At 35.0% G+C, this 20305-nt stretch overlaps 3 protein-coding genes and 1 long non-coding RNA gene across 6 annotated transcripts; 3 read left to right on the plus strand and 1 right to left on the minus strand.

Moving 5' to 3' along the window:
• The first annotated feature begins 5509 nt into the window (after positions 1-5509).
• Positions 5510-6962, plus strand: LOC110603163 (putative GATA transcription factor 22). The gene is made up of 3 exons (XM_021740858.1): positions 5510-5829; positions 5930-6283; positions 6365-6962. Exons 1-3 carry the CDS (start codon positions 5620-5622, stop codon positions 6698-6700), a joined length of 900 nt encoding a protein of 299 aa, XP_021596550.1. The 5' UTR covers positions 5510-5619; the 3' UTR covers positions 6701-6962.
• Positions 6963-8025: 1063 nt separating this feature from the next.
• LOC110603530 lies at positions 8026-12138 on the plus strand. Of its 2 annotated transcripts, XR_002486140.2 has the most exons (6): positions 8026-8412; positions 9821-10982; positions 11057-11113; positions 11212-11382; positions 11468-11597; positions 11805-12138. It is a non-coding gene; the product is annotated as an uncharacterized LOC110603530 (long non-coding RNA). The 2 variants fall into 2 exon arrangements; XR_002486138.2 differs by having other exon boundaries at positions 8027-8412; positions 11212-11597.
• Positions 12139-12748: 610 nt separating this feature from the next.
• LOC110603395 (enhanced ethylene response protein 5) lies at positions 12749-16590 on the minus strand. Of its 2 annotated transcripts, XM_021741108.2 has the most exons (13): positions 16304-16588; positions 16065-16201; positions 15850-15943; positions 15647-15736; positions 15455-15520; positions 15188-15277; positions 15016-15072; positions 14656-14717; positions 13921-14008; positions 13581-13657; positions 13417-13491; positions 13228-13333; positions 12749-13127 (listed from the first exon to the last, which is right to left on the minus strand). In XM_021741108.2, the coding sequence occupies exons 1-13, from the start codon at positions 16469-16471 to the stop codon at positions 12996-12998; spliced, it is 1242 nt and encodes a 413-aa protein (XP_021596800.1). In that variant the 5' UTR covers positions 16472-16588; the 3' UTR covers positions 12749-12995. The 2 variants fall into 2 exon arrangements, with proteins under 2 accessions (XP_021596800.1, XP_043807742.1); XM_043951807.1 differs by lacking the exon at positions 15455-15520 and having other exon boundaries at positions 16304-16590.
• A 645-nt stretch (positions 16591-17235) lies between these two features.
• LOC110603394 (ectonucleotide pyrophosphatase/phosphodiesterase family member 3) lies at positions 17236-19316 on the plus strand. The gene has a single exon (XM_021741106.2). It carries the CDS (start codon positions 17531-17533, stop codon positions 19010-19012), a length of 1482 nt encoding a protein of 493 aa, XP_021596798.1. The 5' UTR covers positions 17236-17530; the 3' UTR covers positions 19013-19316.
• The last annotated feature ends 989 nt before the right edge of the window (positions 19317-20305 follow it).

Genomic DNA, 20305 nt, shown 5'->3' on the forward strand with positions numbered 1-20305 from the left:
CGATCTAAAATACTTATATATTATTAAATCAGCTATAGCCATAAGATAAATACAGTTTTTTTTTTGTTTTTCTTTTTTGTAGAAAGGCAAATGCAGTTCAAAAAGGATAGATAGGCAGTTGTGATATAGCCAAGAAGCTGTCTAATTGCGTAACTAAGCAACCAAAGAAACATCCATTACAGTTATATCACTGAAGCCAATCCCACTGCAAAACAATCTGATCCATCAAATCATAGATTAACCAAATCATCAATTGCGAGGATCACACGACGGCCCTTATCCATAACCGATGTTAAGCCGTAGACGTATGTTAGATTTGGTAATGTGGGGACAACATCTAGGTCAGGCCCAGCCAAATTGCCCTCTGCTCTTAGGACATTCTTATCATCCTCAGTTTTCATTGTTTAACGTGGTAGGACCGCTGGGACCCATCTAATTCTTTTCGTCAAGAATGAAAAAACTTACGTGCATACCCAGAAAAAAGGTGGGACCCAATCTAACGAAAATGTCCCTAACCCCAATCTCGAGTCCATAGCTTCTTGGGGGTTGGGTTGGACCAAATATCAAACACTTGTTCTGCACAAATTCACTGCCCCAAATTATATGACCTGATGAAGGGGTTTTGGCAAAACTTAACACGCAAATTGTACTTTACCTTTTTGAAAAATTGCTAATTTTGGTTGAGAGAATGATGGGAACCGTAACTGGGGAGACCCCCTTAAGCCATAAGGCCATATCCCATTTTTGTTGTCCTATCAAAATGACAGCAGAATCTTCATCAGCAACCATGCAACTTGGATAATAATAAAGGAGGCTGCTACATGGGAGATGCAGCATCTTCTTTCTTTCTTTCTTTTTTCTTTTTTAATTATTTTTTTTCTCTCTGGTTTCTTATGGATGAGATGAGCATGCCACGTTGTGAACACATAGGGCTGCACTGATTATTATAAGCTAATGCATATCCAAATTTCTAGCTTCATTGTGGGGTCTGGTTCTATTTACTTGGGGTTTGATCAAACTTTGTGGGACGTCTCTTACACCAACTGTTCATTTATGAATCATGAGAATGTATGGTATGGTGTTGCCCTCAAGCAAAAGGGTTGTTGGACACGCAAAGTCAATCCAAGTAGCCAGCCCATTATATGAGAAATACTGAGATTTATATCATTATTTTACAATAATTAAGAAAAATAGTTTCCAGGAATCTTTCTCAGAGAAAAAGAAACCACTGGTATGCCTTCAAATTCAAGAATCCAAAACTAACTGATTGAGATTTTATGGAAGTACATTAGTTGTGATGATGGATTAAGAAAGATTATCTTTTAAGAATATAATGACATGATCATTTTGAATTGACTGCTAATATTATTGAATCAGATTAGGTCTGCTAAGTGAAGTTTTAACAAACTTTTCATTTTTAATAATCATGAATCATGTCTTCTTCTTAATTTTTAATTGTGGGTATTGGGCTGTTGGCTAAATTAAACATCCTAGAAGTTGCTATTCTTGAATCTTTGATTAGTTATGGAGCTTTGCTTCACATTGAAACTATTGCAATTAGATTTGTTCAACTACCCACCGGCCTTTTTATTTCTCCCAAGAAAGTCCACAGCAAGAAACCCCAGGCTGCCTTAGTCATTGACAAAATTTAGCTGCAATTTTCCACCGGCTACTTCTCAACTACAATTGTACTATTTTCTTTGTTAGGGAAGTCTAATAGAACTTTCATCAAACATAATTTGTGCATATTTTGGTTGGGTTGGGGCCAGAGCTTTCCTCATCTCCCAACCCATATTGTGCAAACTGCAAAGGTGTATCTGTGGCAATTGAATTGTGTCACAATCCACAACTACTTATGATAATTGGTTCAACACTTCAACTTCCAGCTGTGACCACACCCGCCATTTCTAATTTTACAAGGCTGTTGCGTAAAATGGTAAAAGTACACAGTGGTTGGTAGCATCTCTGATTCCATAGGAGCTCTCTACTACTCTTCAATTCAACAAACTTTTTGTCTTAATTGTTAAATTTGTTAAACTAGTTAACCATTAGAAGTCTATAATTAAAAAATCCTGACTGCCAATGAAAGAGATAACTAATAGATATCAACCTACACAAGAAAACAAAAAACGACCTGTCGTTGTAGAAAGATAACAAGATGGTGCCAAGTGATCGAGTGAGATGATTAATTTGATGAACATAGGTTTGCTTTTCCGATAAAAATTGAATTTTTTCTTTTTCTGTGGATGCTGGGTATATAGGATAAAAAGAAAGTGACAGAATTTTTATCAATCCAAATCAGGCTCAGAAAGTGAAGAGGTTTGATCCTTATCTGAATTCTAATTTATGAGTCTATGTTTGATCACTATCTCCTAATTTCTTGGTTCAGATTTCCTCTAAATTAATAAATTTAATTATTGCTTATGTGAAAAAGACACTTCTTTTCTGTTGAACTTCTCTTTTCATTATGTTCATTGAATTATTGTGATATATTATTTTTATTTAAATATAAATAATTGTTATAATATTATACTGCATTATCACGAGGATCAGTCTTGTTATTAAATTATTCTACTCAACTTTATTTTATAAGTAAAAAATTATTGAACTGAATTTTATTTTATTTTTTAATAAAGATGTATTACTCATTCTTTTATTATCATTTTATTATTATTATTTTTTTAAATTATTCCTAGTATGTTTTCAGTAAATTACACATTCTAATTTTTGTGGGCCGGTTAACGAGTGCATGATCCACTACATAGAAAATCAAATGGGCCAATCAGTGGACTAGTTCATTAATTTCAGCCCAATTATCAGTCCATAGAAAATCTATTTAGTTGACATTTTTTTTAAAGAGGCTTTTCTTTCTTAATGGAGGCCACTAACAGAATTAGTGACGAGTTTAACTTTTTTGAAAGTAATTTTTTTTCATAAAATAATTAATTTTTTGTACTGTAATTTTTTAATATTCAATAAAAAAATAATTTTTTATAACTTTATATTTAAAATTTTTAAATGTGAATAGATCTAAATATTTAGACTTTTTTATCTAATAAGTCAATAAAATATGAGGCAAAAAGTAAAATACGGATTTGTGCTTTGTCGGGTACATGATGTTAGTGGTCCAGCTTTGATTTCATGTATATTTTTTTACCAATTTGTGAGGATTTTGAGATCTACCAAATTACAGAAGAAAACGACTTCAGAGATTTTAGGGTTCATTCAAAGTTAAACCCTTCTCAAATTTTCTGATCCATGATTAGTTCATGATCCCATTTTTGTGATTATTTTATATAATCACAAAGTTCTTTATAGTAGCATTATCATTTTATAAAAATGATAGAGTTTCTTAGCGATTTTGATAAGGTTGAAACATGCCAATGGTTTAGAAGGTGATGATTGCATAATTAGATTGGCATCTGGCGAATGAATTAGGTTCCATTTCTCACATTATCTTTAGGGGGTTTGCCCATAAAAGCTTTCAGCCATCGCCATAACTCGTGTGAAGAGGGAGAGAGGAGGACAGAAGTGTAGAGTGTGATGTAGCAGAAAGGCCACAGCCCATTAGATTTGCAAGCAGCAATTTGAAAACAACCTGCGTTTGGACATATCTTATACTCCTGACACCTTTCATTATGTTTTTTTAACCATGTCTCTGTCCATGCTTGTCATGCATAGGAGTGATGCTTAAGCCGCCTACGTAGCCTGCCTCCTCATCGTTTAAATTATTTTTATATTAATTACTTTATATATTTTTTCTAGTTTAATTTTCATATGGATAATATCTTCTCTCATCTTGTAATATAAACTTCTTATGCTCCTTGCTTCAGATTTATATGGATTTTTCATTTTGGAAGATTTACTATTTAGATTTTTGGTATTATCATTATTAATAAATTATTTTTAAAATTTTAAAAAATTTATTAAAATGAATTAGTCATTTCATATTTTAGAAGTCTTTATATGAAAAATATATGCACACCCCCAATTGAAAGCTTTAGAAGTTTTGTTTTATTAAATGTTTCTGTTGCATTTGCATTAGGGATTGTCAATTATGTTGAAATCAAATTAAATTGAAAAAATAAAAAATTTATAATTTATAATTATAAGAATTGAATTAAATAAATTTTGTTTCAGTAAATTTATAGCTCATTTAATATTTGAAATTGCTTATTTATTATACTTGATTAAATTCAAATCATTATTTTTTAATATGTTTAGCATATACTACTCAAATCTAGTAAATAAATAAAATTAATATTAAAACTAGGTTAATTTATCTATTATTATACGCTAGTTTTCTAAATTTAGTTTCACTAATAATTTTTTGCAATTTTAGTCTAAATTAATTGAATTAAAAATTAAAATGAAAAATTAAATTAATCAGTTGGATTTTTAATTTTAAATAAAAATTTCTCGGCTCTAATATTTTATTTTATAATCATGCACAATTTATATCTTTTATGGTTACTTTTATTTTAAATTAATTTGTTTATAATTTATATTTTTCACTATTAAATTATAGAGATTTTAATAATTAATCTAATTGCTAATGACTATCCGCTATTAATAATAGTTATTACTCATGAAATAGTCCAATTTAAATTGGTTCAAATAATTTTTATGCTCACCGTTCAAAATGATTAATTCATATTATTTAATAATTTTGTGGTAACTATTATATACCATTTGGATTTGCTAAAAATCGATTTGGGATAGAAAGTAGGTTCGCCATTAAATTAAAGAAGCTCTAAATTTTATATAGTTTGCTGAGAAAGTTTTTTTTTTTTTTTAGCTATATGCGTACACATGTAAAAATTATATATATTTTGTACGGATATGTAAAGAAAAAATCATGATGGGAAAATTATGCAAAGATATTTAACTGTAGCTTGTGGAAATGGTTAAAAATTAAAAAAGTTGACGGATGATGGCTGTAGGCGTGGAGGAGCAGAGCGGTGCTGTATCCATCTGTCTCTTGCCTGCACAGGCATTCAATGCCGTTTGGCAACTACTATAATCTCAAGATGAGGCTTATTCCTTCCCATGCATTTTTAAATTTCTACTACATCACCTCTTCTCTTCTCAACAGTGTCCCTTCAGCTCCACAAATTTCCACATCCAAATTCATAATCATTAATGCAAATGCAATACAGTAGATTACTGATCATTGGTTCATAATTGTGTTGAAGAATTTATTATGAACCCACATAGAATATTTGTTCATGTACAACTTACCTCTGATTGTTTCTAATTTCTACTGTTACTAGTTACTGTTCTTTTCTCGAAAACTCTCAGCTTTGAAAATATCCGCCAATGAGCTACAGCCTATTGTTACTGTTACTGGTTACGGTTAGTTTAAGGTAAGGCTGAATATTTTGCAGATAGGGTTTGTCATATGAGGCTGTGCAGTAGCAATCCACAGCTTCTCCTTTTGGTTTGTCTCTCTAAGTTGTTTGTTTAGGGTCGGATGTCGTCAAGTCACGTGAATTTCTTTTATATATATATATATTAACTTGTAACTTGTAGCTTCAGGGCTCTCCTCCTTCATTGGTCCTTTTCTTCTCTACTCATCATCTCCCCGGTCTCTCTCTTTCTAGCCTCTCTTTGATCTCCATGACTCCTGTTTATCATTCTTCTTTTTCTCCTTTTCTCATAGACCTTAATGAAGACCAACAACACAACCAATTCTTCTGTTCTAAATCTACAGAAGAGGCTTCTTCATCTTCTTCTTTATCCTACCCAGTTCTCATCAACCCATCTCAAGAAGATGCAGGTTTTTACCATGGGGAATTCCACCAGCCATTAATACGGCATCAAGAACAGGTAGCTTAATAATTATACTTGGCTTTTTATTTATACTTCATAGTATTATTTGATCTCGCTTATCTCATCACTTCATTATCTTCACTTCTCTTGATCTTAGGCTGGTGGGTCATGGGATCATCCACAACTTAAGAACGAGAACGAGAATGGGTTCAAATTTTCTGTTTGCAAGGAAGAAGACAGAAATGAAGATCAACGAGAAAACAGTTCAGTTAAGTGGATGTCTTCAAAGATGAGGTTGATGAGGAAGATGATGAGCTCGGATCAAATAGTTTCCAGTACACCAGAGACTTCTATGACGAAGTTTGAAGATGAAAAAGCCGGATCATCTCCTTCACAAGATGATAATAGAAGCCAAAATTTCTCTAGCAACAGTAACAACACAATTAGGGTTTGTGCTGACTGTAACACAACTAAGACCCCTCTTTGGAGGAGTGGACCACGAGGTCCTAAGGTACAAAATCTTGCCATCTTTCACTAAATATATCCTTCATATAAGTTTCTAGTTTCCTAACAATTTCCTGATCTGGTTCAGTCACTTTGCAACGCCTGTGGAATCCGGCAAAGGAAGGCGAGAAGAGCCATGGCTGCAGCTCAAGCAAGTGCAAATGGCACAATTTTTGGTCCTGAGATAGCAGCCATGAAGACCAAAGTGCAAACTAAAGAGAGAAAACCAAGCAACAGTCATCTTCCATTCAAGAAAAGGTGCAAATTTACAGCGCAAGTTCGAGGAAGAAAGAAACTTTGTTTTGAGGACTTATCAATAATCTTGAGCAAGAATTCAGCTTTTCATCAACAAGTTTTCCCTCAAGATGAGAAGGAAGCAGCAATCTTACTTATGGCTCTATCTTATGGTCTTGTTCATGGTTGAGTCTTCAATTTTAGATTTCTTTGTTTGTTTAGCCATAATATTAGAACTACGTACCCTGAAAAGCTAGAGTTCATATTTTGTGTGAGAGAGAAATGGAGCCATGATGTCTGCCTGTGAGAAATCCAAATTCAATAAGAAGGAATAATTAGTGTTGTGATCTGCGGAGCTAATTGTACTATCAGAGGTTATATATATCAAGCTTAATTAACTAATAACAAAGAGTGTTCAAGCTTTTTGTTGTTTTAATAAAGCTTTATTTCTATTTCTTCCCATCTCTTTAAGGCATACTCTACTCTCGATAGGAGAATTTAAGTTCAATTTTGAAGACAGTATTGTTGAATATCAGAGATAAAATAAAAAAAAAGAAAGCTATTAATTAATCATCATAGGGAACTGTGATCAAGTGAAATGAAGTGATGTAAAACTCAAGCATTTCAATAATGTAAGGTTCACGAGATCAAATATGTACATAGTAGTAACCCACTTTATCTCTTATTGAGTGGCCTAGATCATCTGATCACTACAAGCTAATCATGCCAGCCTCAAGTTTTTTTTAAAGAGATAGCTCTAGGGTTGAAGAGATTGAAGCGATGGGGACCACAAAGGAACTGCAGAAAAGAAAACAAATATGTTAAAAGTGATGATGGTGATGATACACATTATAACCTATAGGATCGCAGAGAGTTTTTTTTTTTTTTTGGTGCAGCTCAGGAAAATAGCCTGCAGATAGTACTTTTGTCTGAGATCTTGTCTGGATTGGATCGACAGCTTAGTAGCTAGTCTGAAATATTTGTTGTACAAGAATTGCACAGTTGGACTTGTGGATTTGTACTGGAGAAGTAGATTTCCAAACTTGAATGTTGATGGAGGCGGAACCAAACCATTCACCGCCTGGTGGGTGGGTACAAATCCCACATGGGTGACTTAGGGAATAAAATGATAATATATATATTTAGAAATTTTATTATTAAAAAAAATATAATTTATCGTATTTAGTATCAGAATTATTCTAAATTAGAAAATTACGTGAAATATAATAAAAAAAATCATATGAAACAGTTAAAAATTATTTAAATCAGTCACATTGCAAAATTAAACTACTTTTTGATTAAAAAGTGAAATATATTAATAAATTAATATATGGAGGTGTTTATAAAATTTTAAAATTAATTTTTTTTAAAATGATTAAATTTTTAATACAATTTATATATATATATATTTTAAAATATTCCTTATATAGTCAAAACTTTTATATGATTTTATAAAAATTTATTTATTTATTTTTTCTTCCAAAAAGGAACCAAGGCTAGAAAATGATTAGTAAATATAAAATACATTATAATAGAGTCAAAATTAGTAAGACCATTACAGATAATCATGTTGGTTATGTTAATTACTTCATTTATCAATGGCATCAGAGCCAATCAGCCAAAAAGCAACAAAAATTCACAGCCCAACAGGGAGGAGCCCCAGGTTTTTCTATTACCCTTGAGCAGGTGACACTTAACAGTGCATTCTTTCTATTGGCAGACAACACAACACCTGAACTGCAAGCAACAGAGCAAGCCAGCAAGAAGCACAAGCACCCTCATCAAATCATCATTGGACCATTGATCTGAATGGAAGCTCCGGAGTTGTCTCCAAAGAATCGCTAATTAAGCGTTACAAGCCTATATGGCGTATTCTATTGATCTCTAATCTCGCTCTTGGAGGTCAGGCCCACCCTTTTCCTGTTTCATTGTCCTTGATTTTTGGGTTTTCATTGTCGTGTATCTTGTTTCTTTTAATTAAACGGTTGAGCGGATTTTGGTGTTGGGGTTTTGAGTTTTGTCGATAATGTGTTTGATACGTTGACACAGACGAATGTTTTGTAGGGTTTTCGGAAGCTTGTATCATATTTCTTTAATGTTACTTATTTGGTGTCCTTTTTTTTTGCTTTGTTTCTAATATGAACATAGAAATATTGATAGGATGCTGAAGTTCAGGAAATGCTTTTGTTCGGTTAGGTTAATAAAACACATGCACTACATGCATTGCAGGTATTTAAAATGAATCTTTTCTCGAAGGGCAATGGGGACAGTCGGAAACTGGGTTTTGGCCTTAGTTGTTAAACCGGCTGCTGCATGCAGATGTATTGTATAAGATGTATATGAAAAGCCTTGATTATGATTTATGATGAACCTTAGAAATGTGATCCTAGTATTCTGAGTTTGATGAAGTGATCATGGGAGTCCTACTTTAATAATGTATTCCAAACCATGATGTAAGGATTTGCTCAAAATCTGTTCTGCTGTTGGCTTGCTGGAATCAAGAGTGTTGTATACTGCCAACATTTAGTTCAGCTCCACTTGTTTTTAGGCAATGTTTATTGAGCTTTTAATCACCTTAAACGATAGAAGTGTTCAATGTTCTCACATTTCTCAGATAGAAGTGCATAGCTGTTATGCGCTTTCACCTTTTTTGCACTTCATGGTTAACTTTTTAATGTTACCGTTATTTATAGCATTTTCACCCTCTTCTGATTGGAGCTGTGCGCTGGTCAGTGACTGAAGGATAAGTTAATAAGTACATGGGATTGAGTCATACTGGGAGGTTGAGGTGTTGATTATGGTAGGTTAACATCATCGAAGCCTACCTTCTCACAATATGTGATGAATTAGTCTTTCTGTAATTTATGCGTATCCTGACATATAACAGATTCAAGCCTTTTGCCTTCTTGTGGCCATCTGTGCCAAAACCAAGTTTATTTGTTCTTTTACTTCTCCAACAGGTTCGGACTGCAGCTTATTTAGTAAATGTTCTTTATTAGTTGTGTAATTGGGTCACCATTGAAGGGCAATCTTCGGTTTTTTTCTTCCATGTTCATTATTGCTGGAGTCAAATATGATGTTTCAGATCTGCAATTAAATTTTGGTATTTAAATGTTGTGGTCATTCATGTGTGAAGTGTCAAAATTTCAGTCAGCTGCGTATTTACTATTTTCTGATATACTTTTGGATAATCTGAATCAATAATCCAGCTCAATAATTGAAGTGTCTTGAGCCCAATTACTTGACAAATAATATGCTAATCACAAGGAACTGAATTAATATGGTCTTACTCTGTTGGAACAACTTGCAGCTTACGTGTTTGCTAAGGCAAGGGGGAAAAATACGAATATATGAGGAAAGAAACCCACAAAAAAAGATTTGGAAGAGAGCCCAGCCCCAGAGGAAAAATTCTTGGATTCAACAAATCTCACAGTTCTTGAAACTCTGCCCCCTGCTCCAGATGTTGTAAAAGCAAAGGAGCCCATACCTGAAGATCAGCAGCGTGAGCTTTTCAAGTGGATATTGGAAGAGAAGAAAAATCAAGCACAGAGACTCTCAGTAGAAGAAACAAATTGATGAAGAGAAAGCCATCCTCAAACAGTTCATAAGGGCAAAGTTTATTCCAACTTTTTAACTGATGTTTCTAACCTGATTTGTTCTTGCAAAAAATACGAAGTTGGAAAGGATTTGCTACTCTTCAATTGTTAGACAGAGAATCTGAAATTCCCATCAATATGAATGACTTTACATTCTTCTTGAATGTTTTTGGGCCCCGGCTACATACCAGAAATTAACATCGATAAACGGTATGTTGGGTCTTATTTATTGATAATCATACCTTGCAGCTGATAGAATTACAGCAAGATAAACAAAACTGCAGCCTTGAGATGAAAGCTCGGACATAAAGCACCGGTTTCATTTGTCAGGCAGCAACAAATGATCAGCATTGGCTTTCAGCTTCAACATGGAGACCCAAAGGATTCTTAAAAATCAAATCATATGTTTCTATCAAAAACAGTTAAGCGAAGACAGGCACCAATCCATCAAATGGAGCATTTATCTTGCATTAAGCCAGATCCTTGTCCTTTGCGTTCATTTTCTGAGCATCAGACTTCTCGATTTTAGAATTATTTTTTCTTCCTCCCGTCTCTGTATATATGAATTTATCAGGAAATTTTTCCAAGCTGAAGGCTTCCATGGACAGGACACTAATGATCTGAGCTATTTTGCGAATAAGACAAACAGAGAACCGGCTTCCCAAAGAGCTAGTTAAAAAATAGTTACGAAGGTTGTGGGGACCCCCCACCATTTCTGCAAGTCCACCACAACCTCACTCTTCCATCCAATCCCATTTTTCACATCCTTGAATCCATACAGCCACTTGCCAGAATTGAAGCAATCTTTATAGATTTTTCCACTATCCTACTTCGCAAAGCTTTTATCTTTGATGCCAGGAACCATCCAAGTTTCAGGTATTAAAGCACTAAAACTTCTTAACCGTAACAAACCTGGCAGTTATTTTGATGCTGGTTTTGTTTCAATTCAGTTCTGGAATTCATGGCTCTTCAATCATCATCCTCCCTGGCAGAAATGTCCATAAAGAGTAAGCAATCACCTCCAATTGTTTGTCCTGTTTTGAGTAATTTCTAACTTTCTTTATGGGGAAGAGAATTCTACTGATTCTTGTATTTCATAATACAGTTTCCATGAGTAAAAGAGAGTACCAAACTTGGGAGAAAGGGGATTTCTATTTGTAAGTTGTAACATTACTCATACTTTTATAGTCTGGTTTCAGAATTTTGCTGTTTAACAATTTCAGAATTTTGATAGTTATACTTCAGGATGCTCAAGGAAAAGAAATATCAAATACAGGTTTTACGCAATTCTTTCCCGTTTTGCTTCCATCTATCAGGACTGAAGCTCTGAGGCTTATTAGGATGATCCTGTTTAATGGCAGCTGTTGAAACCAGGTTGGTGTTGAGAAGGGCATTTGGGATGAAATCTTTCCCTTTGAAGGAGTTGGCTATGTGCATATGAAGTTGCAGTTTGTCCTTAATGAAGAAGACCGCAACCGTATCCAGATCATGGTATTGTTTCTGCTTTTTATTTCCTTTAATTTTAATCCCATTATCCCTTTTAATCAATTGCACTTCTAAAGGTTAGAGGAGTTAATTTAAAAAGACACAGCAAACCTGAAATTCAAGTGTTTTAAATCCATATGCTAGGACTTACAAGAAAAATTTTCATATGCAAAGCATAGTAATTCTTAACTGGGTTTGTTTGCTTCTGAACAGAACGAGTTCGTTCTTCGTCCTCAGGATCGGACTTTCCTTTATTAAAAAGAATGGAGGGAACAGTTGGACTTGTACCAGCATGAATCACTTCATTTTAAAGAAGGGTTCTGTGTGAATCTTGAGATAATAGAACAATGCAGAAATCAATGAAAGCTCCGCAGATAAGGAAAATGCAAAACCAGCCAAATTTTTTTTCAGCTTTCTGCTAAAAACTTGAATCCGTTGAACTGGTTAAGCAAGGTAAAGATGACGCATCAATGCTACAAAGCATAGTCGCATGTGTTGGCCTTCCAATGGCAGAAATCAAGTGCAGTCCAAATTTACCATAAAATTTAAAACTAATTGAAGTGTTTCGCATCAATTGCACAATTGCTAAGCAACTTGTTCATCAGGAAATGACATTCTGGTGGCAATCCACTCACTCGGAAGAATGGAAAAGGAACTTAATTAAAAGGTTTACAAGATGTAAACATTCAAAGTAATGCAGGAGATGAGCCTCATTCCTCAGAATGCTACGGTGCCTGAATATTTCCTGATGGCGGAAAGGGTTGTGTATCACTGCTGGTGGAATACAAATTAAATAATGGATATAATGAGAAGTTGCGATGCAGAAGCAAAAAGCCGACTAGGAAAGATGAGTTACAAGTCATTCTCGTTTGACATAATTCATTTTATATTTAAAAAAAATAAATTATTACAAAAACATACCTAATTTCATTTTCCTGAAAATAAAAACTTTACAAGTTAAAAAATAAATAAATTTTCATTCCCAATAAGAAATTTAATAGAAAGTAATTGAATCAAATTAAATTCTTATGAAAATTTTGATTACAAAAAGGAGGTAAAGGTAAAGTAAAAGAGCTTGATCTAACAAATTTAACTCTGGATAAAGGACAATAAAACGTATAGAACACGAAGCATAATAAGCACATGCAGACTGATGGTTTTAGCAGAGTCAGGTGAAAACTAATTGCATTTAGCAGTAAGCACAGAAGCACAGGACAAAATTTGGTAACTACAACAACAGTGCCTATTGGCATGATCACAAGCAATCAGATCTTTATATTAATCAGAACAGGAGCCACACAGGCTAATTGTTAAATGAATTGAACTTCGATCATGCAACTGGCATGCCAATTGGCTGTCATACTGGCTCATTTTTATTGTTTATAAACAGCATGTTAATCACCTCTATGAATTAACAGGCCTTCCGTTTAACTTGGGAAAGGGATCTTGCTTGCTCAACACTACCACTTTGCTTTTATGTGCAAAGTATCCTTTAACAAGGTTCTTGTATATTAATATGGCCACAATACATTCCACCTGCAACAACAGCAATTTCAATCAGAAGACTACGGGCCAAATGGCAAACAACAAAGAAAGCATAAAATGAAATGGCCAATGACAAGAACAGATAACATACCTCATCCAAATCCATGTCCATCTCGAGCCACTTCAGTGCTTTAATAATTGTTTCCAACTTCATCTGGTGAGCTTTGCTCGGATCCTTCTGCTTTTGGATGATGTAACTGCAGTTTACAACCATTAGTAAACATTCTTGATTAATAAGCATAAGCATTCATATTAATACACTACGAGGCAAGGAACTTACATTTTTTTCAGCAATCTTTGATAAACCTGGAGCTCTAGCTTCTCCAGAACAAGAAACACACCTGATCTTAGAAACCTAGAATGAAAATAAAGGAGTTCGCAGTTAGCTTTTACTCCACTCATACTGTTGCACTAGTCAACCATGCAAGCAGAAATCAAACATACCGGTCTTCATGCTCCTGGAGGGCATGTCGAAGAAGTCGAAGGTCACCCCTTTTTAGAGCTTGAACAACATTTTTGTACTGTCAAGTTTAACAAATGCTTATTAGATTGATGCAATATAACGACATGCATTTCTGAGCACATAAATGCTTGTACAACACTTGAAAGGGTTGTTGGCACCAAGAGTTCAAATTTGTAAAAGTAAAATACCATCCATAGTTGGTGATTTGTTCTTTATCTCTGATCAACATAATTACTGGGTATAATTCAATTTCTATGTGATGCTGAAAGGAATACATGTACAAAGCCAAGTCAAAACAAACAATTTAAATGGTAGGCCCACCTCAACTAGGTTATACTTCTCCAGGAGCTGGTCTTTAGGCAAGATACCTATTGAAAGCTTCACAGGTATCAGATATTTTAGAATCATCCTGGTCAACCAAAGATTTTTTAAAAACGAGGTGAGCTAGGAAATGTAACATTATTAAACTACATAGAATTAAATGACAGAAAGGTTCAACTTGACTAAACATGCAAACTTAAAAACAGGGTTAACACATATAGTCCAATTTGACTGATTATGGAGAAATAGAATTGCACATCCTCCAGAAAGGACTATTTTTTATGCTTCCATTTATTTTAAACTTTATTTTGTATGTGCATGCAAGTTTATTCTTTTGTAAATACTGGTCCACATTTCTCCTTTTCCCAAGTAACAAATCCCATTAATTTTAACAAAATTAAAAGTCAAAATATAGTATTTCAGCAAAATCAGAGAAGCAAATTATCAGTTTGGCTTGGCCAACTATAACTAAAAGCTTATAAAAGCGCCATTTTACAAAAAATATTCCAAGAAAACAATAAAAGGTTGCAAAGAATTACAAATCATAGCCCACAAGTGAAAGCTTAGAATCTCCGTCTAAAAGTCTCAAGTTCAAACCCAACTCAGTGAAACAAGGGAACTATGATGAGAATCACCCCTAAATTTTTTGCTTGTTTAAAATTCTAATACATCACTTTCAAAAAAGCCTCATCATCATGCACACATAAATTTATGCTGCAAGCACACCTGAATCACCTTATATTTGCTTCACTGTTGGGGTTGCAGTGCATTAAGGCATATGATAATTTATGATCAGCCTGCAAGACAAATCACAAAAGCAAATTCGCTGAGTAAAGCTAATTAGGAAATTCCAAAGTTCAATTTTTGAGCTTTTGCATGCATAATTAGGTTTGCTGTTTCATGAAAAGGTTCAAAGATCCAATGAAATCAGCTGAAGCAATGTCTTGGGCTCTTGGCCAGTGCATAGTCAACATTATGTCATCAATTAGAACAAGAAGGACCCCAAATCCCAAGCTCTGAAGCACACCCCAAAACAAAAGGCTTTCAGATCATCAAGTTTTACATACTTATTTGAAAGGAAATTGGAGCACTTACAGCTGGGAAATTTTCATTGAAAACTTCCAAACGGCCAGTATAGTACATGTAGGTGACCTGTAATAGATAGGGAAATACTCAAATTTTTTACAAAACTAAATTTACATGCAACACTAGAACTTCCACAGAAAGGAAAAATAAATGTAACAAATTGTTATCACCAAGCTCTAACCTTATCTCTCTTAGGGAACTCCTCAAAATCAAAGATTCTAGCAGTCTCAATACTCCTGATCACACTTCGGCAAAGATGAACAGTACCAAGCTGCAAACTAGTTAATGTTAGATTTCTTAATGGAACTCAAGCTTTCTCATAACACCCCATTCCAAAAAAAGCCGTTTTGGATAATACATCCTATTTTTGAAAAATATATACATTTTAAAAGGAGATGGAAACATTCTACAACATAACCAGCAGAGAGAAGCTGACAAATGCCATCACCTTGAAATAAATTTTAAACAACTGGCAAGTCACATACAAAGCTCCCACACGTTTTGGGCCTTTTCCCTATAAATTAACAAGCTCTATTAAACAGTTAGCGGCGACAGGATATAAACTTTTGAAATCAAAATGCACCACTTGTGCATATCGGGTGAAAAGACATATCATAACATGGGGAATAGATAAACATACAGCAAGAACGCCAAACACTTTCATGAGGAATGAACCTGCTCCCTTCAACTTTTCCGGTGATTTTCCATTTGAAGCCAATTCTTTATCAGCCTACAAATACGATAGTGATACTTATTGCTAGAAGTCCCTCCACTAACAGAAAAATCGAAAATATATATCAACAAACAACCTGCTGAGAGTAAGTCAAAAAAGAAAAAAAGTACCCTCTCTGCGAGAACCCTAATTTCGTACGCAACCACAAACAGAGCCTCCAGAGCCCAAGCCGATTCCCAATTTCGAAACTCCTGAATGAAGGCACTGCATTCCCACCAGTTGCACACAAAAAACTATAAATAATCATAAGATTTAACTTGACACAGTACAATAATACTAGTTCAGTAAATTCAAAGTAGGAAAATAGAAACTTAAAAATCAATACTTGGCAGCTTTTTCGAAGGCAGAGTAAGTATCAACCAAGTTCCCAAGTCGATAACTTTGCAGAGACCGGAAAAGCGGAGCTATTATTTCCCCATATTGGGCATACTTCTCCGATTGCTTAATCAATCTATTAGCATCCTGTAACATTAACAAAACCAGCAAAATCAATGTCCTAATTTCTTACAATAAACTACTACGCGTACATGATATGAGTGAGTATAAAGGAACGTGTAATTGGACCTGGAAGACGTTGAGGGCATCGGCGAGGGAGAGAAGAGAGGGAGAGTTGGCGGAGAGAGAAAGGAGCTGTTTGAGGGAAGCTCCGTCTTGGGAGAAAACGGCGTCGGAGAAGCGGTTTAGGTAATCCGTTATCCTCCGATGAGCCTCTCCCATGCTGAGGTACGCCATTCTGGGTTACTTCTGGTGGTCGTGATCGAGTCTCAGTCTGAGTCAACAATTTCCCCGATGAATTTTGTGATTGTAAGCTGGAATTGCTCTTCCTCCGCGTTTTGGAGACGAAAGAAACCGGTCGGGTCCAAAATTCGGAATCGGATCCTCTTGATAATGAGATTGGGCCCAAAATGTCTGTTGTCTGGTCCATTAGAATTTCGGGATAATTAACCCAAAAAAAAAAAATCATTTACGGCATTTTAAAGTAGTCCCTCTATTTTTAATTTGCATAAAACGCTCTTATACTTTTATTTCACGAAGCGATTTTTTTTTAATTTCGTTAAATATTATTAATAAATTATAAATTATATATTTATATTTAGTGAAAGTATATTTAATTCTTATATACTTTAAATTTAATGTTTCAAATTTTATTTACTTAATAAAGTAATTTATTAATTTATATTTTATATTTTAATTAAAATTAATTTCTATAATTTTATAAATTAATTTTAAATATTGTAATTATTAATAAATTTTTATATTTGTGAATTAATGTAATTATTTATTAAATTTTATGTTTTATATTTAAAAAACAATAAAGTAGAAAATTAAATAAAAAATATGTCATTTTCTTTGTATTCTAATTAAATTAAAAAATAAATTATATTCGATTAGCCTAAAAGTTAATTACTGCTTCATCACTGCAAATTTCAAATTTGTTAGGCCGGTGGCTCTGAACGTCGTATTATCGCTCCAGAAAAAGAAAAAGAAAAAGAAAAAGAAAAAGAAAAAAAAAAGCTGCTTTTTCCGCTTGTTTCTTTTCTTTAGACTTTTTCACTTTTATCTTCCATCTCCACTCCAGTCGGCCACCCATTGGAACAATTCCTTGACTCCTTCCTGGCAACTACCTACCTTCTGACTTCTCTTTTGCAGCCTCTACAACCCTTCTATCTTACTCGATTTCCAGTTCAATTGGCTATCTTTACAGGTAAGTTTTCAACTTCTGATTCCCCTTTGAATAAGTGAAGAGAAAAAAAGATCTTGCCTTTTTTGTAAAGTTTTGGTTTTTGAATCATGGGTTCTGATTCGGCTTTGAGTTCCACAAAGCTTGCACAGATACCTACCCAAGAAGGAGAATCACATACTCCTTCCACTGCTCTTCTCTCTTTTAGCACTGATTCATCTGATCCCTCGAATCGTTCTCAGAAACACACCACCACCATCTTCATCTCCCTCCTCCTCATCACCTGCATTGCTCTCTCTGCTGCCTCTGCTTTTGCTTTCCTCTTCTTCTCTTCTGCTTCATCTTCTTCTTCGCCTGCGCCGCCCCAGACATCGTCTTCTCTCCAAACGACTTCCCGTCCGTTAACCAAGCTCAATCACCCTGTGGTCATCTTGATTTCTTCCGATGGGTTCCGGTTCGGCTACCAATTCAAGACACCAACGCCCAACATTCACCGTTTGATCGCCAACGGGACTGAGGCCGAGACGGGTTTGATTCCAGTATTTCCTACTCTTACTTTCCCTAATCATTACTCTATTGTTACTGGGCTTTACCCTGCTTATCATGGCATTATCAACAACCATTTTGTTGATCCAATCACCGGTGAAGTCTTTACTATGAGGAGCCACGAACCCAAGTGGTGGCTTGGTGAGCCGGTCTGGGAGACTGTAGCCAATCAGGGGTTAAGGGCTGCTACCTATTTTTGGCCTGGGTCTGAAGTGCATAAAGGTTCTTGGAATTGCCCTGATGGGTTTTGTATGTTCTACAATGGTTCGGTTCCATTTGAAGAACGGGTTGATAAGATCTTGAGCTATTTTGATTTGCCTAGCGCTGAAATTCCTGTGTTTATGACGCTGTATTTTGAGGATCCTGATCATCAGGGCCATCAGGTAGGGCCTGATGATCCAGCTATAACTGAAGCTGTCGCTGGAATTGATAAGATGATTGGGAGGTTGATTAATGGGCTAGAAAAGAGAGGAGTTTTCGAGGATGTTCATATTATTATGGTGGGGGATCATGGCATGGTTGGTACATGTGATAAGAAGTTGATATTTCTGGATGATTTAGCCCCGTGGATCGAAATTCCAGCTGAATGGGTACAGTCCTACACTCCACTGCTGGCAGTTCGCCCCCCTCCAGGTGTGGCGCCAGGGAGCGTTGTTGGGAAGATAAACGAAGCATTGCAGTCGGGAAAAGTTCAAAATGGAAAGCATTTGAAAGTGTATCTTAAGGAGGAGCTCCCTAGCAGGCTTCAGTATTCGGCAAGTGACAGAATTCCACCAATAATAGGGCTGCTTGAAGAGGGTTTCAAGGTGGAACAGAAGAGAACACAACATCAAGAATGTGGCGGAGAACATGGTTATGACAATGCAGTTTTCTCAATGAGGACTATCTTCATTGGTCATGGTCCGCAATTTGCAAAGGGGCGAAAGGTGCCATCTTTTGAGAATGTTCAGATATACAACTTGGTAACTTCAATTCTCAAGATTCAGGGGGCTCCCAATAATGGGTCTCTATCATTCCCAGGATCTGTTCTTTTGGCTACTTCTTAGTAGTTAGTGAGTGTCTTCTAACCAGTTCTTAAGTTGTCTCATCTTCTCAATTGAAATGCAATTGGGCTGGGATCCTGAGCTTAGGTCGCACATTTTATCTGTTATGAGCTGCAGATATATGACTGGGACCTTGTGTGTAAAAATTATTGAATTATTCACGAATCTATGTGCAAATATTTAAGTTAATGGTTGTTAAGCTCATCTCATATGAGCAGGAACTCTTCATTACCCTTTTGTAATACATATATTGGATGCCTAGCTAGGACCAGGAGATGCTTTATTTTCAAATGAACCTAACTTTGGCAAGTGGCTTGATTCTGAATTTGTGTGCTTCTTGTAGTAGCTATTGCTAGCCAAATTAAAATGGCAAAAACCCAATTCTACCCATGATCAGTGAGTTTCCAATTCTGTGAAATCAACTAGCTATTTCTTTGTGCTATTCTGCTAAAAAGTTGGTCTCTATATTTTATTGTCAGTAAATAGGTTTTTGCATTTATGATCAACTTCCTCATTCTCACATTAGATAACAGGAACAGATTATGAAACCTTTTCCCTTTCTGGATGCTCCATTTAATTGTTGAAAATCTTGAATTGAATCATTATGTTTTACTGTTTACTTGTGATAACAGGGCCCTAGGCTACTGCCTCGTTATGTGATATTCGTTTCTTCCAACGGTAATGTAGTTTGTGATAGAATTTGCAGCCTAAAACCAGGCTATTTGAAGTTCACTTGATTATTTGCACATCATTGTTTCTGCTTGTATGAGAAACTGAAGAGTATTATTGTTTATGGAAACAATCTCTTTTGGAGCTTCTGGTGCTTAATCAGAGGTTTTATGAATCAATGGTTTGTGAAATTGTGATTGCCAAGGGAAGGTGATAATTCTATCAACAAATTCAACCTGTTTTCTGATGGGTGAATGCCAGTTATTGGTCTTGTTTTATATGTGTGTGCAACCTTATGAGTCTTATCATTGAGGTAAGAATGAAAAAGTTTGCATCAAAGTTCAGTTGTTAGTTATAAAAAAACTCCAAAAAAAAAAACTTGATGGGTGATCCTGATACTGCATAGTTGCTTGGGTGAGCACCTAGATTGTACATTAGGTTTCTGAACTCTCTTCTGATCTGTGGATGAGCTTGGCCGGTCACCATTGAGGCATGGGCGTAGAACATTAGAATTGGATAATGCGTTTTGGATTTTGATAGAAGTTTGTAGAAGAAAATTTACCTTAAAATGGGTTGCGAGTATCGAATTGGACTCTGCTGTTTTTGCAGGATATCAGGACAAACCGT

The sequence above is a fragment of the Manihot esculenta genome, chromosome 16, assembly GCF_001659605.2.
Source record: "Manihot esculenta cultivar AM560-2 chromosome 16, M.esculenta_v8, whole genome shotgun sequence".
Lineage (NCBI taxonomy): Eukaryota > Viridiplantae > Streptophyta > Magnoliopsida > Malpighiales > Euphorbiaceae > Manihot > Manihot esculenta.

Bases quoted from the DNA above. Each gene is read 5' to 3' on its own strand.
- LOC110603394 (XM_021741106.2), top strand. From the start codon at position 17,531: ATGGGTTCTGATTCGGCTTTGAGTTCCACAAAGCTTGCACAGATACCT.
- LOC110603163 (XM_021740858.1), top strand. From the start codon at position 5,620: ATGACTCCTGTTTATCATTCTTCTTTTTCTCCTTTTCTCATAGACCTT. The intron at 5,830-5,929 runs GTAGCTTAATAA...TCTTGATCTTAG, and splicing joins TAATACGGCATCAAGAACAG to GCTGGTGGGTCATGGGATCA. The intron at 6,284-6,364 runs GTACAAAATCTT...GATCTGGTTCAG, and splicing joins GTGGACCACGAGGTCCTAAG to TCACTTTGCAACGCCTGTGG.
- LOC110603395 (XM_021741108.2), bottom strand. From the start codon at position 16,471: ATGGCGTACCTCAGCATGGGAGAGGCTCATCGGAGGATAACGGATTAC. The intron at 13,658-13,920 runs GTGGGCCTACCA...TAAACTTGACAG, and splicing joins AGAAGTATAACCTAGTTGAG to TACAAAAATGTTGTTCAAGC. The intron at 13,492-13,580 runs GTATGTTTGATT...TTTTCATTCTAG, and splicing joins CTCCAGGAGCATGAAGACCG to GTTTCTAAGATCAGGTGTGT.